At 50.3% G+C, this 19,638-nt stretch overlaps 1 protein-coding gene across 2 annotated transcripts in view; it reads right to left on the bottom strand.

Annotated features, from left to right (window-relative positions):
• Positions 1–19,076, bottom strand: part of SRL (sarcalumenin) — a 42,949-nt gene extending 23,873 nt beyond the window's left edge. Inside the window, exon 1 of one of the 2 annotated variants that reach the window (XM_084881837.1) lies at positions 18,831–19,076. In XM_084881837.1, coding sequence (XP_084737963.1) covers positions 18,831–18,891 — 61 coding nt within the window. In that variant the 5' untranslated portion in view covers positions 18,892–19,076. The remainder of the gene's footprint in view (positions 1–18,830) is intronic. The other variant, XM_084881836.1, reaches the window with a different exon arrangement.
• Between the last annotated feature and the right edge of the window lie 562 nt (positions 19,077–19,638).

Here is a 19,638-nt window from a genome sequence, read left to right as displayed (position 1 = left end):
GAACCATGAGGCCAGACCCACCTCAACCCCAACTCAGGAAAGCTGAAGGTAGTCTGCTTGGTTTGGAAGCTTGGAAATGGATCTGACACCTTCCCAGCCTGGGCCAGGACCACATCTCAGGGCTTTCCATTGCCATACGTCACAGAGCCAAACTGGTCTTTCTGGAGGCAGCTGAAAGCCAGAAGAGCTGGGGCCTGCTCATTTACTGTCTTACTAACCACCAATGTGACCTTGAGTTGCTCTTCACTCTTCCTACACCCAACTCCACTCACCCATGCAAAAATGCAGATAATAGCACCTGCTTTGTCAATCCCCTTGGAGGATTTTAAATAGAAAATGATGTTTAAAAGCATTCTATGAATTTCTGGTATAATAATTATTTCCTAGAAGAGCAAAGATGCCAGGCCAAATCCCAAGTTCACTGAGTGGACCAAAACAGAACCAGCTTTGGACAAAAGCCAAGCTGGCTCGCCTCTCTTCATCCTTTGACCCCCCTGCTTCTGGAGGGTCAGTTAGTAGCCAAGGGAGGTCTTTCTGGCTGGGGCTCTGTCTCCCCTTCTCCCAGCCAGAAGCTGCTCAAACAAGTAGCTGTAGGCATGACAGGGGTAGCCCTATTCTCTGCATGAGGTTCCAGCTGTCCTGAGACAGAAATGGACCTTAGCTGTCAACACTCCCAGGCTCAGATCTTGTTCTGCTGAGCTCCAAGTTAACTCCTGCAGTCACTGGCTCCCAGTTTCGATCAGCACTGACTCACCCAGAAACTTCTATGGCCTCACGTGGTTTCCCCTATCTCCTCTACCTCCCAGAGCCCTTCCATCAGGCCACTGAAGTGAGGTGACCCTGCACTTCACCCAAACACAAATGCACACTCAGGGGGACATCTAAACAGACCACTCATCAGGGCACATCAGTAAGAATGGATGAGAAGCCCTGGATGGAGGCAGAGCCACTGAGGGCCCTTCACGACTCTCAGAAATGACAACACTGCCCAAGAGAGACACTGTGAGTATAGCCTCATGTCCTTATGATAAGTGAGCACAGACACCCTTCAGACTGACTTGGGCCTCGAGAATGAGCTTTGACCACGCCACAAAAACCGAGTGAGGGTGGCTCTAGTTCCCAGTCAAGTGGAGCTCTGCTTGACTGAAATCAGAACGAAGGTTTTCATGGCTTGAAAGGGGCTAACACACAGGCCTGCACAACCACAGGCGCCTCTTCACCTCCATTAGCAGCACCAGCTTCCCCTACACCCGTTCAGTAGTGTGGTATCCTTAGCAAATCTGCCAAGAAGACCAGAGAAGCTGCCCATCCCCACGTCTGCTCAGAGAAGGTCAAGCCAAGGGCAGAAGCTGAGCAGCAACAGCAAATATTCTGCCCTGTGTGCTCCCATCCACAGACCCTTCCAGAAAAACTGCTATCCAGGCACCGAAACACCAGGTCTTTTTTTTTTTTTCTTTTTTTTTTAAATATATTTTATTGATTTTTTTTTACAGAGAGGAAGAGAGAGGGATAGAGTTAGAAACATCGATGAGAGAGAATCATTGATCAGCTGCCTCTTGCACACCCCCCACTATGGATGTGCCCACAACCAAGGTACATGCCCTTGACCAGAATCAAACCCGGGACCTTTCAGTCCACAGGCCAATGCTCTATTCACTAAGCCAAACTGGTTTCGGCACACCAGGTCTTTTCACCTCGTCTCCCAGAGGGCTTCACCAAATTCACAGCAGCTGGGTTCAACATTCTGATCCCAAACCTCGTCTTAGTTCAGCCCCTATGGTTATAGTTCATTAGAGACTTCTTTTAGAACCGGAAAAAAACTTAGCAATTAACTAGCTCAACTTTTCCATTTCACAGATGAGACCGAGGCCCAGAGCAAAATCCGGTTTGGCTCAGTGGTAGAGTGTCGGTCTCCGGACTGAAAGGTCCCGGGTTCGATTCCAGTCAAGGGCACGTACCTTGGTTGCGGGCACATCTCCAGTGGGGGTGTGTGCAAGAGGCAGCTGATCGATGTATCTCTCTCATCGACGTTTCTAACTCTCTATCCCTCCCAATTCCTCTCTGTGTAAAAATTTATAAAATATATATATATATAAAAAAAAGTTGGGGACAAAACCAGACAAAAACACAAGGTCTTCAGACCCCTCACCTGATCTTTTATGCAGGATTTCAAACAGCCGTGACTTCCTTCTCTGGCAAAAGATTGACATTTCTAATCTTTTATGCCCATATCTTGCCCTATCCCTGAAACCCAGAAATCTTGGGATCAATCACCCATCCGTTCTCCTAGTTGTTCCTATAATGTACGACCTGCCAAGGGCCGAGTGCCGACGTCTGCTATGTCCCTGAACAGAGCTCTGTACAGAGATTTGGGGGAGAATGGGATGGGGTTTAAGTTCCCAGAGATCACCGGCACCAAGAAGCCCCTATTTGCCATTACTCTGCAGTACTCCCAGTGTCATCTGGAGAAGAATTCGAGGAGAGGCTCACTGTCTCCATCACAGGAGACAAAGGACAGTTGGTTCTAAGCCTGTGTGAGATCAGCTGTTAGCTATCTGAACTGAGGAAGGCAGAGGCCACAAGAAGACTGGACCAGAAGAACCTTTCAGAGTCTGACTCATGAAAGAAATGAAAGACCACCTCCCTGTCTGCTGCTCTGTGAACAGGACAAAGCCTCAAAGCCTCCTAATAAATCTATCCATTACCCTCAGTAATCAAAGCTTGGAAAATGCCACAGGCAAAGGTGTCTGTAGTACCCAGGCACTCTATAGTGGAAGATTCTAGAAAGCTCATGTATCCCTTAGAGGCAGACTTGCTTTCAGTTTGTATTCCCAAGTGGCCTAGACCTTTGAACCTCAGGCATGTGATCAACCATTTCCCAGATGAACAACAGGAATTACGCCCAAGGGCTCCCCCTCTGGGCATCCCCATTCCCAGGGAGAATCATTACAACCAATTAAACTGAGAGCAGCTTCCTTCTCGGGTGATTTAGAGTCACCTAGGGCCTGGGTGCTCTGCCTGTCTCTTCAATACTGAAACCAGTTGAGGCTCATAATGCCTGGGAACTTTCTTTGACAGCCTGGTGGCCACACAGGAGGCCCGGGCAGGCTTCTACTCCTTAGTTCCCACGGGGCTCCCCTGGGGAGAGGAAGGTGAGAGCCAAGGGCAGGGCAGAGGGTGGGGCCAGAGCAGGCGTACATTCTGCACTTGCTGTCCCCAGGGTGACTCTCCCTCGTCAGTGCTGAGGGCCCGATGAGGCTACTGCCAGGCTGCATCTGAGGCACTCCAACAGGCCACTTACCCAAAGGGTCCCCCACCACCAGGCTGGACAGAGCCCCAAATCCTTGCATGGAAGCCCAAGCCTTGCCAGGTATTGGTTTCCTGTGGCTGCTATAACAAAGCATCACAACCTGGTGGCTTAAAGCTATAAAGATATTTTCTCTCACAGTTCTGAGTGCCACAAGTCCAAAATCAAGGTGTCAGAAGAGCCAAGTCCCCCCCACCCCCAAAAGGCTGCCTCCTGCCTCTCCCAGTTTCTGGTCATTCCCAGCAATCCTTGGCTTGTCAATGCATACTTCCAATCTCTGTCTCCATCATGCATGGCCTTCTCCCTACACCTCTTTACTTTTCTTTCCTTTTTGTTTCGTTTTGTTTTTAACCATGTTTTTATTAATATCAGAGAGGAATGTAGAGGGAGAGAGAGATAGAAACATCAATGATGAGAGGGAATCATTGATTAGTTGCTTTATGCATGCCCCACACTGGAGATCAAGCCCACAATCCAGACATGTGCCCTGACTGGGAATTGAACCGTGACCTCCTGGGTTCATAGGTCAACACTCAACCACTGAACCATGCCAGACGGGCCTATGCCTCTGTTCTATATCTCCCCTTTGTCACATAAGGACACCAGCAGATTAACTCACTATATCTGTGAGGACCCTACTTCCAAGAAAATCACATTCAGAGGTTTGGTTCTGGGGGTTAGGACTTCAACATACCTTTCAGGGGAACACAATCCAGCCCACGATAGGCCTTCTGATGACCAACACGACCATTGCATTAGAATGCCCTCCTGCTTCTCCAGCCTCACCTGTTCCCTCTCACCTTTTGTGATGCCTTCTGGTTCTCCCACCTCCAGGTCACACGAGTCCCCTTGCTGACCTCAACTGACTCAGTGTCTGACTATTCCACCCTGAGTCAAATGACACAGCCCCTGCCTCATGTGGCTGTGACCCTCTGAGGGGTGTGCCTATGTCCTAGTTTCCCTTATCAGTCAGCATCTCCTCTAGGAAAGAGGTTGGACCAATGCCTCTGTGTCCCCAGAGGGCCTAAAAACGTGCTGAGCATCCAGGCTCACATGACAACCATCTGCAGAATTCTTTTAGAAATCCTGTTAGTCTGTGCAGATTTCTAGTCAGTTTTCTTGAGCACCAACACCATTCTGTTCTTCTTTCCCCCACATCCTGGGCCTAATTCTGGCTCATATTTCAGATCTCAGCTTTGAGGCCCATCCCCTGTGATGCCTATCCTGATCCCTCAATTCTGAGGTACTTGGTGGGATGCTCTGTGTACCCCATATATATCACCCTATATGACAGCCTTTCTTTTAACCTGTGTCCCCATGAAGAATAGGTCCCTGAGTCTAGAGCCTGTGGCTTGTCCCCAGTGGGATCCAGGGTGTCCAGCCTGTGCCTGACAAATATCGTTATACAAGAAATATCTCCTGGATGCCCTGAGAGCACTTAACAGTAATGAACCTCCCTCTGTGGGTCATATCTTCTCAAGGTACGGCTCAAGGCCATTTGCAAAAAGATCACATTAGAGCTTAGTTTACAATGTTCCATTCCTGGCTCCCTTCCACAGACCCTCATAATCACACTCAGGGTGAGTGGAACCTCAGAGCTGACCAATATATGGGCACAACACTAGTATCTGGGAAACACTATCCTTGGGCCTTGACCATGGAGTCAAACTTTACCCATTGCCAGAGATTTATTGGTGGCAAAGGGTGGTACCCCACACACACACTATAGGAGGCTGTATCAGGCCTGGTCCAGTTCCCACAGCCCAGGCTATGGTCCATCTCTAAGACCACAGGCAGCCAAAAGGGGCTTATGCCCATCGGCCCTAGGGACATCTTAGGTCTGGTGTCTAGCCTTACTACTCTGCAAGGGGATATTCCGGAAGGAGAATACAAAGAGATGGGAGTAGACAGTGGTGGGAGGTCCTGGTTCCATGCAGAACCTGCTCATGGAATGGAACCCTGGTGGTCAAGCAAAGCTGTCCTGTGGGGCATTGAAGGGGGTAGCCCTTGGAATCTGTGATTCTGGGGAAGGAAAAGGAGAACTGAGTCAGGAATCTGAGTTTATTTCCCTAACCAGCAGTGGGATCTTGAGCATTTCTGTGCCTGTTTCATCAATATAAAAAAAGCCCAGCTGGTATGGCTCAATGGTTGAGTGTCTGTCCACCTGTGAACCAGGAGATCACAGTTCGATTCCGGGTCAAGGCACATGCCTAGACTGTGGGTTCAGTGCCCAGTTGGGGGTGTGCAGGAAGCAGCCAACCAAAGACTTTCTCTCATCATTGATGTTTCTCTCTCTTCTTCTCCATTCCTCTCTGAAATCAATAAAAATATATTTTAAAGAGATAAGAAAAATAACCTCCCTGCCCATCTCCAGGTTTATTGTGCCTTCATGTCATTGCTATTGATGGAGTACCTACTACATGCTACATAGTGGAATGTTCAGATGACATGTGACGGGATTCTGAAATCATATAGTCCTAGAAAAATATAAGATTTTCCTAATGTTAAGATAATATTTTTAGTCCTAACCGGTTTGGCTCAGTGGACAGAGCATCAGCCTGTGGACTGAAAGGTCCCAGGTTCTATTCCGGTCAAGAATCTGCGGGCACATTCCCAGTAGGGGGTGTTCAGCTGATCGATGTTTCTCTCTCATCAATGTTTCTAACTCTCTATCCCTCTCCCTTCCTCTCTGTAAAAAAAATCAATAAAATATATATATTTTTTAAAAAGATAATATTTCCTGCCCTAATTGGTTTGGCTCAGTGGATAGAGTGTTGGCTTATGGACTAAAGGTTCCCAGGTTTGATTCCTGTCAAGGGCATGTACCTCAGTTGTGGGCACATCCCCAGTAGGTGGTATATAGGAGGCAGCTGATCGATGGTTCTCTCTCATCGATATTTCTGTCTATTCCTCTCCCTTCCTTTCTGTACAAAATCAATAAAATTAAATTAAAATTCTTAAAAAAAAAAAAAAAAAGATAAAATCTCCCCACCCGGCTGGCATGGCTCAGTGGTTGAGTGTTGACTGATGAACCAGAGGTCAGGGTTGGATTCCTGGTTGAGGCACAAGCCCGGGTTGTGAGCTTAAGTCAATCAATGATTCTCTCTCATCACTGACATTTCTCTCTCTCTCTCTCTCTCTCTCTCTCTCTCTCTCTCTCTCTCTCTCTTCCTCTCTGAAATCAATAAAAATAAAAAATAGATAAAATACCCCCAAAACATATCTCACATAAGAACATGTACACGGGTATTCCCAGAAACACCACTCACACACAGATGGAAACAATGCAATTGTCCATGAAGGGATGAATGGATAAACAAAATGTGGTACAATGAAACATTACTCAGCCATAAAAAGGAATGGAGTTCTGATACTACAACATGGATGAATCTGGAAGACATTATGTTAAGTGAAAGAAGCTAGTCTCAAAAGCCACATATTGATGATTCCATTTGTTTGTCCAAAACAGGCAAATCTATAGAGATTAGTGGTTGCTAGGGGTTAGAGGGTGGGAATGAGGAGGATGGGAAGTGACTGCTAAGTGGGTACAGTGTTACTTTTTTGAGATGATAAAATGTTCTAAAATTGACTTTGCATATTTGTGAATACAATAAAAATTATTGAATTGTGCTGAAGCTGGTTTGGCTCAGTGGTGGAGCGTCGGTCTGTGGACTGAAAGATCCCAGGTTCGATTTCGGTCAAGGGCATGTACCTTAGTTGCGGGCACATTCCCAGTAGGGGGTGTGCAAGAGGCAGCTGGTCGATGTTTCTCTCTCATCGACGTTTCTGGCTCTCTATCCCTCTCCCTTCCTCTCTGTAAGAAATCAATAAAATATTTTTTTTAAATATTGAATTGTACAGTATTCAATATTCTAAATCTTATTAAATTTAAAAGGATAAATTATATAGTATGTGAATTATATATCAATAAAGCTGCTAAACACACACATACGTGTGTGCGGGCGCGCGCGCGCACACACACACACACACACACTCACACACACAAAGTATCTTTAATTCTTTGCTTTCTCCAAAACCTTCTCTGCCAGGCCTTCCCCAGCCACCCGGTGATGCTGTCTTCCAACAAGCCTTCCCCATCTCCCTTCCCTATAACTATCTAATAAATTATACAACTTACTTATTTGGTTTCCTGTCCATCAGGGATTTTGTATCCCAGCATCCAGAACAACCATTGGGTAGATGGCTGGATGGATGATGATGGCAAATATGAGGCCTTCTCTCAACTTAATGGCAAAGTTCTTTTCAGGAGAGAAGAGAGTCAGGACCAGGATTCAGAACCCTGGACCAAGTCACTTAACCTGCTCAGGCCTATTTCTTTGTGATATGATCAAAGGGTTAGAAGTAGCTGCCCCACCACCTCAGAAGGTTGCTATGATAATCATGAACTGGATTCCTGCATTTAAGATTTTCTCCTTAAAAATAGTAGCATCTAACTAGAGAGGGGAGGCAGCAGTCTGAAAAGAGCACTCCTGGCAGCAAAGAGCAGAGTCTCAGGATGTGGAACCAGGGTCTCCTGGGGAGGATGTAGGACATTTGGGGTCAGAGGCTGCAGGAGCCAAGCCAAGTGTATGCAGAGAACAATGGCTGCAATCAGGAGGGTGGGACATGCCGGACTTAGGAGAGGGAGTGCACACCAGGCCTAAGTACAGACTAGACTCGCTGATGAGCATTTCTGGAAAGGCTAGAAGCCCCTGGACACCCTGTTCTCCTCTAGAACTGGGACAAAACAGTGTGTGCAACAAAGCCGCAGACACCAGCTTCCACAGCTGCCTCAACACCCAGACTCCAGATTGAGAACCCCTAATTCTGCCATGAAGAGACCCAGATACCTGCCCTTCCAGTTGGGGGCTCCTGCTTCGGTAGAGGAGAGCAGAGAAAGGCAGCAATGCTAAGATGTGAACCCTCTCACAGTCTCGGTAGAGGATTCCAAGAAGATTCCAAGATCTTCCAAATGGCTTCTGCAGCACATTAGGAGGTACCTGTGCCCTGCTGACCCTCTCACTGTGTGCTGGGGCTGGGTGTGTAGGGCGCACATGGGAGAGCTGGGGCTAAGGTCGCATAGCACACCAGGCCTGGGTTTCTGGGTTCTCTCCATGACACAACCAGCCAGGAACCAAACACCCTTTGCCCTTGGGATATGCTAACTTCAACTCGATCTACACATGAGCACACCCAACAGGGAGCTGGAAAATTCTTCCCTCTGTCCTCTCCAGCCTCACCACTAGACTAGGTGGCTGCTCCTGGAATTCCCTGCCCCCAGCCAGCTGTCCATCCATTCATTCAACACACTTGCTCTGGGTGTATCAGCAGAACTCCAAATTAGCTGCTGGGGCAATCGCATGGACCATGGGGCCAGAGCTGACCAAGGAAACAGGTGCCATCTGTGGTCAGGAGAAGACTCTCACCCAGGAGAGACACAAGAGCTACATACTCAGAGCCAGCAACTGCTCAGCAACCTGGGTCCAAAGCTAAGGAACTATCATGGATGAAGAGTGTCCTCCCCCCCATATTTTTTTTTATATCAGATACCTGGTTCATGGACACCCAGAACCTCAGAATGTAGCTTTGTTTGGAGATAGGTTCTGTGCATTTGTCAAAATGAGGTCATACTGAGTTAGGGTGGGCCCTAAGTCCAATGACTGGTGTCCTTATGAGAAGAGGAGAAGACACAGAGATACACAGAGAAGAGGTGACATGAGGACAGAGATTATAGAGATACATCTACAAGCCAAGGACTGCCAGGATCTCTCAGACACTGGAAGAGGTGAGAAGTCTCTGCCCCTGGAGCCTTCAAAGGGAACGTGACCCTTCCAACACCTTAATCTCAGACTTCCAGCCTCCAGACTGTGAGAGGATAAATCACTGCTGTTTTAAGTCCCCCGGCTTGTGGTCATTTGTTATGGCAGAGCCAAGAAAATGATATAGAAAGTAACGCCTAAACTAGCCGTACGAAATCTTCCCGGCCCACCTCACACTAAGCAGGTGGTGCTTTCCCTAGCGGAGGCCCCATCCTGCCCCAGCTGCTACCCGTTTCTCTGCACTCTTAGGCTACTTATTTTTAGCCCCTGATTACACCTGCCTTATATGGCTCCCTCCTCATATTAGGAGCGGCGACTGTCTCCCCTCCTGGTTTGTAAGCTCCTTGAGGACAGAGAAACCCGAGGATTTAACAATCCTGAGAAGGCGCAGCCATGTAGATAGATTCCCCCAGTTGTTCATATTTCATGATATTTGAGGAAACTGGTGGCAGTTGTCAAGCCACAGCAGTACTGACAGCAGGGATAGCCTGTAATTACTGTCATAGTCCTTTTAACCTTAAAAAGTATCTGATATCAGAAAACATTTTAAGCATCCCATAGCCATTTGCTTATCTTAGCCACATAACAACCCCATGCTGTAAATAGGACTAAGTATTATTATCCCGTTTCAGAGGTGAACAAACAGGTGCAAAGATGGTAAGGGGCTTGGTGGCAAATATGACAAAGCCAGCTTGCTCTGTTCTTGAGTCCCAGGATGCCTGCCAACCCCACTCCTGCTGGCTGCTCTGCTCCTGCCGGGCAGCCTCCAGGAAGGGGCTCTGCAGCCTAACCACCAATTCAGAAAGGAAACTGAGGCAGGAAAAGACAGGGGAAAGAGGTGGATTCAACTCCTGTCACAACTTGCATCCAAGCTCACTCTGAGGCCGGCATGGGCTCTTCCAGGCACGGTGAGCACTGTGACCCCTTCCCCAGTTTTCCCAGGTGCCTCCCTAGATCCTGGTGTCTTGATCTCCTGGGATAGGTAGAGAAATGTGATCTTCTACAACCCAACATCTGGAATAAAGGGTAGGAGAAAATGCAAGGAAAAGAAAACGAGTAACCACCAAAGTGGCTAGAAGCCTCTCTGGTGGATATAGGTGCCCAGGGAAGGCAGTTGTGGAATCAGAGGCACATCGGAGACAGTTTCCAAAGCAACAGCTTTGTCAAGTCTTTACCTATTGCCATCGAGGGAAAAATCTTATGGGAGACAACAGAGCTGACAACAGAAGGGCCACTTGGAGGAGGATTAGGGGCTGCAGTTTTTGGCAGTGACCAGGTGACAATAAGAAGGGGCTCCCGAACCCCAGGGCTCTCCCCTGGCATGTTCTGGACTGAACTCCCAGCACAAGCCACTTCCTTCAGCCCAGGACTCCAGGCCAGACTTTGCCTGCACCTGTTTGAGCTCAGAATATAGTCCCTCCTCTAGAAGGATCCAAAAATATCTAGGAGGGAGAAGTAGGGGGTGGAGGGTAGCCACGAGGGGAACAGGCTAGGTATGCTGACGTCCTCAGGACAGAACCAGGGAGAGAACTACTTGGCTCTGCATTCAAAACGTTTTTGCAAAGGGCCCCAACCCATCAAGGTAGTTTGATCTCCTCTGAACAGGAGCCCCACATTCTAGCCAAAGCTGGTCTCATCCTGTCCCTGCCAGTGCAATGCTCTGAGCTTCCCCACTTCCGGCTTTGATGACCATTTCAGTTGCTCTTCCAGCTCTGCCTGCACAAATCATCTACTCATTCATCTACATGGTTAAGATCTTTCAATGAGCTGAGCACGTGCTAAGTGTTGGTGATGCAGCAGTAAGTAAATTAAACAAACACACAGCCCCTGTCCTCTGGAAGCTGACAGTCCAGTGGTCATCCCCTTCCACCCAGTCCAGAGGGAACCCTGTCCCTCCACAAGGCTGACCTTCCAACCCTCCTCTGAACTCCAACCAGAGCTGCTGGGGTGTTAGTTACATTTTTTTTCAGTGTGTCATCTCCCCAAATAGAAGGTTAGCTCCTGGATGCAAAGACATAGCCCGTTCCTACCTCCCAGTGTGGCTGGCCAGGATCTCACCATGGACACTGTGTGGCCTCAGGCTGAAGAGCTGGGTCTTTCAGAGAGGGTCCCTCATCTCATTTTTCCTTCCTCTTTCTAGTACCCACCTCGTGGGATTAACCAACCCCACTCTTCTTCCTCTAAAATCCTGCAGCGTCCCCATCTGTGTCGCCTCCTGCTGATCACATATTGCCCCTGCCCCAGTCATGACCCCATCCTGGTTCCACAACGCAGGGTGGGACAGCCACAACTCCCACTTCTCCAGGACTCTGTGCTGAGCCCTCCTTCCAGCCCACACTCATTCTTGTGCCCCCTGGCACTCTTGAATTGACAGAGGACTAGAGGACCAAGGACTCTCAAGGTTGTGAAAGATAAGAACCTGTGAGGAGGGGGCACCCAAGAGTGAGAGGGAAAAGCCTCTTGTTATCCCTAGCACCCTTGCAATGAGCCTACATCCCACCTGAAAACCTGGGCCCCGGGATTTGGAGCTGGATGAAACTGTGGCACCTATGCTTCCGGGTGGTCCCAATGACATAATCTCAGGGGAAAGAGGCTCCTGGGATGGACAGATGGGAGCTGACACCAGCACCACAGTCCCATGGTCTTCAAAATCAGGCCTCTGGGCACATGCACCACCTGTGCACATTTACTCCAGCTAGGGAAGAGCTGGAGGCTAGGGAAGAGCTGGAGGCTGGGGAAGAGCAGGAGGCTGGGGAAGAGCTGGAGGCTGGGGAAGAGCAGGAGGCTGGGGAAGAGGGGGCTGCTATCGGCCCCATGAGGGTGCGTCTAGCTGAATTCCTAATAGCTGGGGAATTTAAAGGTAAGTGTCAATTCTGCCACCCGAGCCCTCACCCTGAGGCTGGGCAGATCTGGAAAGGCTGCTCCTGCTGTGTGAGGGAAGATAAAGAAGAGACAAGCACAGGCGTGTCTCTTGAGCAAAGGAGTAACTGGGACCTTGATTCTGAGGGAAGAACCACCTTTGGGGCTAGAGAAGTATAAAACCTATAATAGGACAGAACACTGTGATCCCAGAGAAAGACGATAGCACAGGCAACGCAGACCAAGAAAATGTCTCCAAAAATCTGACCATCTGCCCCCCTTTGCCTCCTGCTGAGGAATCCGGGGATGGGGGTTAGCAGAGAGGTTTGGGGTCTCCAGAGCACTGGCCAAGTCCAGTTTGCAGGCCTATAGCTGTGCCCACCATGGCTCCAGTTCATTCATTCTCTTACTCACTCTTTCAGGACAGAGAGAGAAAGCCCCACTCCACAGTTAAGCCCCTCTATGCTCAGACAGAGTGAACTCTTTATTGCCTCAATGCTGTTATTAGGGAGTTTTGGTAAGATCTTGCCCATCAAAGTAATGGGACATTCCACCTTCGATATCCATTCTTTGAACTAAAATCTTGTGACTGCTTTAAAACAAAAAGTAGCCCTAGCCAGTTTTGCTCAGTGGATGGAGTGTTGGCCTGTGGACTGAAGGGTCCCAGTAGGGGTTATGCAAGAGGCAGCCAACCAATGATCCTCTCATCACTGATGTTTCTCTCTCCCTCACCTTTCTTCTCCAAAATCAATATAAATATATTTTTAAAAAACAACCCTTCATATCTTAAAAATAAAAAGTAATATGGGAAAGTGACAATCTAAGTGTTGAGCCATTGGCCCTCATTAGAATGAATTTCAGGGCCTTTGCTGGTGGCATGTCTTAGGAGTGGGGACAGAGCAGGGCCAGTGAGGAAGAAGAGAAGGGAATCACTAAGAGGGAGAAAAGGACCCAACAGGGCTAATGCAGGAGTCTGAAGACAGACTTCTAGCTTTCAAGTCCAGAGGGCATTGAGAAGGCAGGTGAGCAATCTTTGAGGGGCCTGAATCCCCAGAGCAGGTGGTGAGAGGACACAAGCCAGCTCATCAACTCAACTTGCCCCTCTCATTCAGTCCCATCCCAAAACGAGCCACTCCAATGGGCCATGGGGCCGGAGGGGGAGGTGGGGGAAGAGAGGTTGCAGGGAGACCTCACAGCCAGGAAAAGACCTCAGAGGGAACCTGAGCCTGGGCAGTTTCCATTCCACAAGGAAGGAGAACCGAGGTCATCACCCGGGAAACTCGGGCCACTTGCCTCCACGCCAACTTCCACTGGAGTCACTAACCCTGACGGAGTCCAAACCCAGTCCTTCACCCATTGTAGACCCAGTGGACATTTGCTGAATGAATGCCTGGGGTGCCTTCTGTTGTCTTCTCTGCAGCACCTGGCCTGAGGAGCAGGCTCACCAGTAGCAAGACCAGCATTCACTGTGACTGAACTGCTGACTCACCGACTTCACCTCCGGGCCTCGGTCTTTCAGACTCTGCCCAGTGTTTCTCCAGCATGAGAACCAGGCCTGATCCTGGCCCTGCATTCAGTACCTAACAAATCAGAGCAACCAGCTCCCTTCCCGCCTCACAGAGTTCTGGGGAAGATCAGTCTGGTTCCCGCCCCTCTGTGGCCCTCCAGGCCCTCTGTAGCAATCCCCAGTGTAGACCAGGATCTTTACTAGGTCAGGTCCCAGGCCTACTGAGTTCTCCTTCAGACCTCATCCACCCTCTTCAAGCATCTGGTGTCTTGGTCACTTCCTCACCCTTCCCCATTGGCCCACAAATACACTTTGTCTTTGCTAGTGTTAAAAATAAAATTCTCTACCTCCATATAAACTCCTCCATCCCCACTCATTCTTACTGTTCTCTGTTCCTCCCAAACTCAATGTTAAAAGTCTCACCTTCTGAATATGCTGCCTCCTCCACGTCCTCACTAAACACACGTAGCCCCTGCCCTGGCCAGTTGGTTGGGCATCACCCTGTACACCAAAAGGTTGCCAGTTTGATTCTCTGTCAGGCACATGCCCAGGTTGCAGGCTGAATCACCAGTAGGGGGTGCGCAGGAGGCAGCCAATCAATATTTCGCTCTTACATTAATGTTCCTCTCTCTAAAAAGCAAGTTAAAAATCATTATATATATTAAACACACATGGCACCCCATAATCTGTCAGCAGCCTCCTGCGTGTCAAAGCATCTAGAAAACATCCTTTCCTTTGGCTTCCAGGTCCCTCTCTTCCTGAAATCCATTTGTCTTCTTTCTCATCCCACTCCCCAAATCTACAGCTCCCTCAGCAGTCTCACAGCCTCACCCTCACCTTTACCCAAACAAACCTCATTTCCGGATCCCTGGACCTGATTTCTCTCCTCAGTCCAACCCCACCTTTCTAACTAAATATCTCCCATTGGCACCTAAAATTCAAAATGACCCAAACTGAACTTTTAAAATCTGTTCTTTTCTCTCATGGTCCAGGTTTCCTTTTCTGGCAAGATTATACGGCCTGCACTCAACCCACAAGGGCCCTTCCCACCCAGCTCCCAGGTTGAGCAGTGATTCTGCCCCAGCTCCGTTGGGTCTGCCCCTCCTCTCCACTCCTGCCCTCTCTCCTGAGCTCACACTTCATACTTGCATTTCTGACATGGTTATCTAATCAGTCTCCCCTTGTTCTCATCCTCCCTACAAACAACTGCCAGATAGATCCTTCCAAAGCCCTCAGTGGCCATCCACCGCCCACTGGGCACAGTCATGGTCCTCAGCCCAACACTCAAGGTCCTTCACACTCTGGCCCAAACCTAGGCTTCCAGGGAGATTTCCCACGATCCCCACTTTGCTCTGCTTGCCCTTATCCCAGGCAAAACATGTCCTTTCCTGATTCAGAGCTCCATTCTCTCCTGACTCCAGGGTTCGCTCACTCTGTTCCCACACATGGAATTCTCTTCCTTCCATCTTTTCATGTTTGAATCTATCTTCTTCAAGATCCAGCTCAAATGCCCCCTCATCTATAAAATATTTCCTGCCGAAACCGGTTTGGCTCAGTGGTAGAGTGTTGGTCTGAGGACTGAAAGGTCTCAGGTTCGATTCCGGTCAGGGGCATGTACGTTGGTTGCGGGCATATCCCAGTAGGGGCTGTGCAAGAGGCAGCTGGTCGATGTTTCTCTCTCATCGACATTTCTAGCTCTCTATTCCCTCTCTCCTCCTCTCTGTAAAAAATCAATAAAATACATTTTTTTTTAAAAATAAAAAAATAAAATAAAATATTTCCTGATCCACTCAGTTAAAAATAACCTCCCGCTCCCCTTCATCCCAACTCAATTCACCTGTTCCTCCCTTTGACACCTCTATGTGTCTGATATTTCCCATGTACAGGCCTAAGGCAGAAGACACCCTGTTTCCCCTAGTGAACGGTAAACTCTCCAAGGCCTATCTGAATTCCCCCAGTACCACACCTAAAAAAATAGAAGGTACATAATAAATCTGGGATAAATTAATGATGAAAGGTGGCAAGGTGTTTGAATGAAAGGGCTTTTAATACTCCAACAGTATTTAAATGAAGGGGTGTGTCATCAGTTGGGCTGGATTTGGAGCAAAGAAGGGGCCTAAAATAGAGGGGTAAGCTCAGCATCCCACAGTGGCAGACCCCACCCCTTCCTACACCCCAGTCACACCCGTATCCCAGGCCAGGAGGCACAGTACTAGGCCCTGTCCTCAGCCCCTCAGACGAGGCCAGAGGAGGAATTGCCATCTTCCTTCTATGTCCACAGGGACTAGCTCTGTCCCAGCCCATTACACCTCAGTGAGCACTAAACAGCCAGGTGGATACAACTGGCCTCATTGGGACCCCCTCCTGACGGCTCAAGTGGCCAAAAACACTGGACGGCAAGTGGAGAAACCTGAATTCCAGATCTGGCCCTGTCACAAACAGGCTGTGTGACCTTCAGTGTCACATCCAGACATGAAGCAAAACCAGCTTCCAAAATGCCATTTCACAGGCCACCAGGCAAGGCGTCCACATCTGGGAGGATGCATCCATTAGCAAATCCCAGACTAGTACTTCGCAGACTCAGCGAGGGACCTGGTGGACCAGATGCTCCCTAGAGGCTCATCAAGTTGCGCTGAGCTAGGAACAGAGAGCCCACGGGGACACAGCTCGCAGGGGACTGGAAAGGCTTTGGGGTCTGCTCTTTCCCCAGGATGCCCCAGCTCAGACTCTCCCAGCAGACCTCCCCACAGTGGGCCATAGCTGCTGCTGCATGGCTCTGTTGAGGAAAGGTGAATGGGCCTCTTCCCAGAAATAACCAGCCTGAGGCGGGTGAGGAGGGGGTCTTGGGAGAGCATACTTCCTGTTGGTACCATACACTCTCATCTCTCATGGAGGGGTATGTCAGCCCCAGCATGCACCAACCTCTGACCCCTGGGATTTTAAGGTGGGGACCAGAGCAGATGTGCACATCTGCAACCAGGACTGGGCTGGAGGACAAAGGATGCACACGTCATAAAACCACCTCACCTGTCCCCAATCTCTCTCTGCTTCCAGCGGGCAGCAGGAAGCAAAAATGTTCCATATTCAGCCTAACAAATGTCAACGGCTTAAACCCAGCAGCCCCCTCCCACCCCACCCTCTAGGAAGTCCAAGGACCAATGGCATCATTCTTGTCCTGCATCCTGAGGGAAGCCTCTCCACCACCCTCACGTGCCACACAGGCAGAGGCATTCTGGGAGGCCAAGAGAGGGCAGGAAATCCCAGATAGGGTGCACCTGTCACTAACTCACTGTCTAATCTTGAACACATCTCTTCATTCCTCTGCCTTTTGCTCCCTTACCTAGAAAATGAGGAGACGGAGTAAATCGACTCAAGGTTGCTTTCCCATGTCCTTGAGCAAGCCTGTCCCCAAGACAAAGAGGTCCCTGGTGGTTAGAAAGGACTGGGGTCAGGGGGTCTGGTGGCTTCATCCGGAGGGGCACTGGTTCCCCACGTAGAGATGAGGAGACTGTGGAGCCATTGCCCCGGCCCAGAGGACCATGGGAGCATCGTAAGGACCCTGGAGGATTTCCCCAGGAGACAGGAATGGGAGGTTGGAGAGAACACCTGCCACCCAGTGAGGAGAAAACAACACGGGCAGGGAAACGAGGGCCCCGTGGTGAGGCGGGAAGTCCAAGGGCTAAGCTGCGGCCTGTGGGCAGGATGGCACAATTCTGGGAGAGAGTCAGCCAGGAGGAAAAACTGTCATTATGGGTGTGGAGGGAAGCCACCCCCATGTTTGGAACCTCCCAGTGGGGTAGAAGGAAGCCATCTTTTAGGAAATGCAACCTGCACCTGAAGTAGTGATCCAATCCACCTGGGTAAGAACCCACAGCCCCCGTGTGAGCAGGGTGAGGAGGGAGGGAACCTGCCCACTGGTGGACACCCCTTCCCTAGGCCAGAGCACACCTCAGAGTCCAGGAAGGAAGGAGCGTGCAGAGAGAGGATCTTTGCACAAAGCACCTGACTGCCTCCTTTCCCTACTCCAAGATTCCCCCTGAGAGGCCCGTGGAACATTCCAGATGTCCAGACCCCTTGTTGGGAGAAAAGATAAAGGATGTCCCTAAAAGGCTAAAAGTTCCCGGGCCTGTGGTGTGGAAGAAGAGGTGGCAGCTGGGCTGGGCGGAGCAGGGGAGGGGCTTTGAAAACGAGAGGGTGGCAGTGGCTCGGGGCTCGGGATCCAATTACGAGGCTGTTTCCATACTTAGCCACCTGACAGCCGCTTGGAATCCTCGACACTCCAGCCACTGCAGCCCCACGGAGCCCAAATTAACTCAAGGGCAGACAAGGGCAGGGCCCAGCAGCACATGAGAAGCTGGAGCCCCCTACCTTGGCCTCTAACTTGCAAGATAATGGCTTCTGCTGCCCCAGCCACCTGCTCTCCTGATCGAGACTGGGCCCTCAAAAATCAGAACCTCAAAGGTCAGAAAGGCTAGGGCTCTGGCCCCCACATCCGTGTGGATGAAGACTGCAGTCATCAAAAGACAAAGCGGAGTCCCGGATTCCTGAGGGGGCCCAGAGCACCCTGAAGCATCTCCAGGGGGAACCTAGCCCCAGGAATCTTGGGAACGGAGAGGTGGCAAAACGCTCTGGTGTCCCCTCCACACCTATAAATAACCCCCGTGCTGTAACCAGAGCCGCTCTGCCTCACAGTGCTGAGATGTCAAAGGAAAACCATGGCACACAGGCCCCCAGCCACTTCTAACAAAGCTCCAGCCAAACCTAGTTCTACTCCAGAACAGTCCTGTTCCTCTGTCCAACTCAGTTTCCAACCTAATCCCCAACTATATCTCCAATCATATCCCAAACAGACCCCCACTCTATCCCACTGCTCCTCAGACAAACCCCAGCTCTGCCAGCATGGTCCCCGTCCTCAGGCATGCAAAGCCAGGCTCCCTGCCAGGTCTCCACCAGGGGAGAGGGTCAACTCAGTCACCTCCAGGGGCACCTTCCGCTCTAAGATAGGTTTATTTTGTCTCTTTAGGAGACTCCTCTAGTCTTGAATGTCAAGGTCCTCTTCCCCAGCATCTACTGGCCAGACCTTCTCTCTGGCCCCTGACTCAGGCTCACCCCTTCCTGTGCCTCTCAGTTCACTGCTTCTGCTTCCTCTGGCCTCTCTGAGGACCCCCTGAATGTGACCAGGCTCTGTCCACCACCCCCCTCTTTCTCCGGGACCCCAGGGGAGAAGCGAATGGGGACGAGAGGAGAACCAGCCATCAGCCTCATTCTCCAACTACCGCCCAAGCCCCCCACAGCACAGAGGTGAAGTCTAGCCTGGCTCACAGGGGTGGGGTCATACCTGCTTGTCCTGGGAGCAGGAGCGACGCCACAAAGCAGCAGAGCAGAACCAGCGCCCTCATGGTGACTGCCAAGAGAGCCCAGCTGCTCTCTGCCTCTATTTATAGGGCTGGTGGCAGCGAGGGCGGGGGAGAAGGGTCACACAGTCACTAGGGCAACTGGGCGGGCGTGATGGGGAAGCAGCACAGACCCTGCGAGGCTGAGAGGAGGCTTGCTCTGCCACTGCCGTGCCAGCTGCCGGGGCCCCAGAAGGCAGGGCCTCGTCTCTCCCTCAGCAGCCCTGAGGTCATGTGATGTGGGCCTCAGGCGGGGAGCAGCAGGGGAGAGAAGTGGGACGGCCTAGCGTTAGGTCTGGGATCTGAGTCTTCCCAGCATTTGCACTAGCTTGATCCAAAGTCTGAAGCAAGTCAATGACCTTGTCATGTCTCAGTTTTCTGAAGGAGGGAATGTGTAGGGCCAAGCAACAAGAACCCTATTTGAGAACCACAGACATACATTCCAGCCCCTCCCCAAAGGTCTGGAGAGTAAAGCCCGAATTGTTAAGGAAAACCCTCAATGTCCGACCTTTGAGATTGATGGCCAGGAGTTTAACCTTCCCCGACCTCTGGAAGAGACCGAATGCCGATGGGAGGGGAAGAGGGAGGGAGCTAAGAGACGCTTCTGCGATGTGATGTAAGTCAGAGGGTGGAGGCACAGAGATCCATTTCCAGTGGCGCAGGGTTCCAAAGCCTGCTGTCGCCTCCTCAATGTGCTGTTTGATGCAATTTTCCTAAGCGCGTGTGACAGCCCGAGAGCCAGTTCTATAAAGC

This window comes from Pipistrellus hanaki (assembly GCF_964339955.1).
Source record: "Pipistrellus hanaki genome assembly, chromosome: 4".
NCBI classification, from domain to species: domain Eukaryota; kingdom Metazoa; phylum Chordata; class Mammalia; order Chiroptera; family Vespertilionidae; genus Pipistrellus; species Pipistrellus hanaki.
The sequence above is the reverse complement of the archived record's forward strand: the minus strand, read 5'-3'. Positions and strand labels throughout refer to the sequence as shown.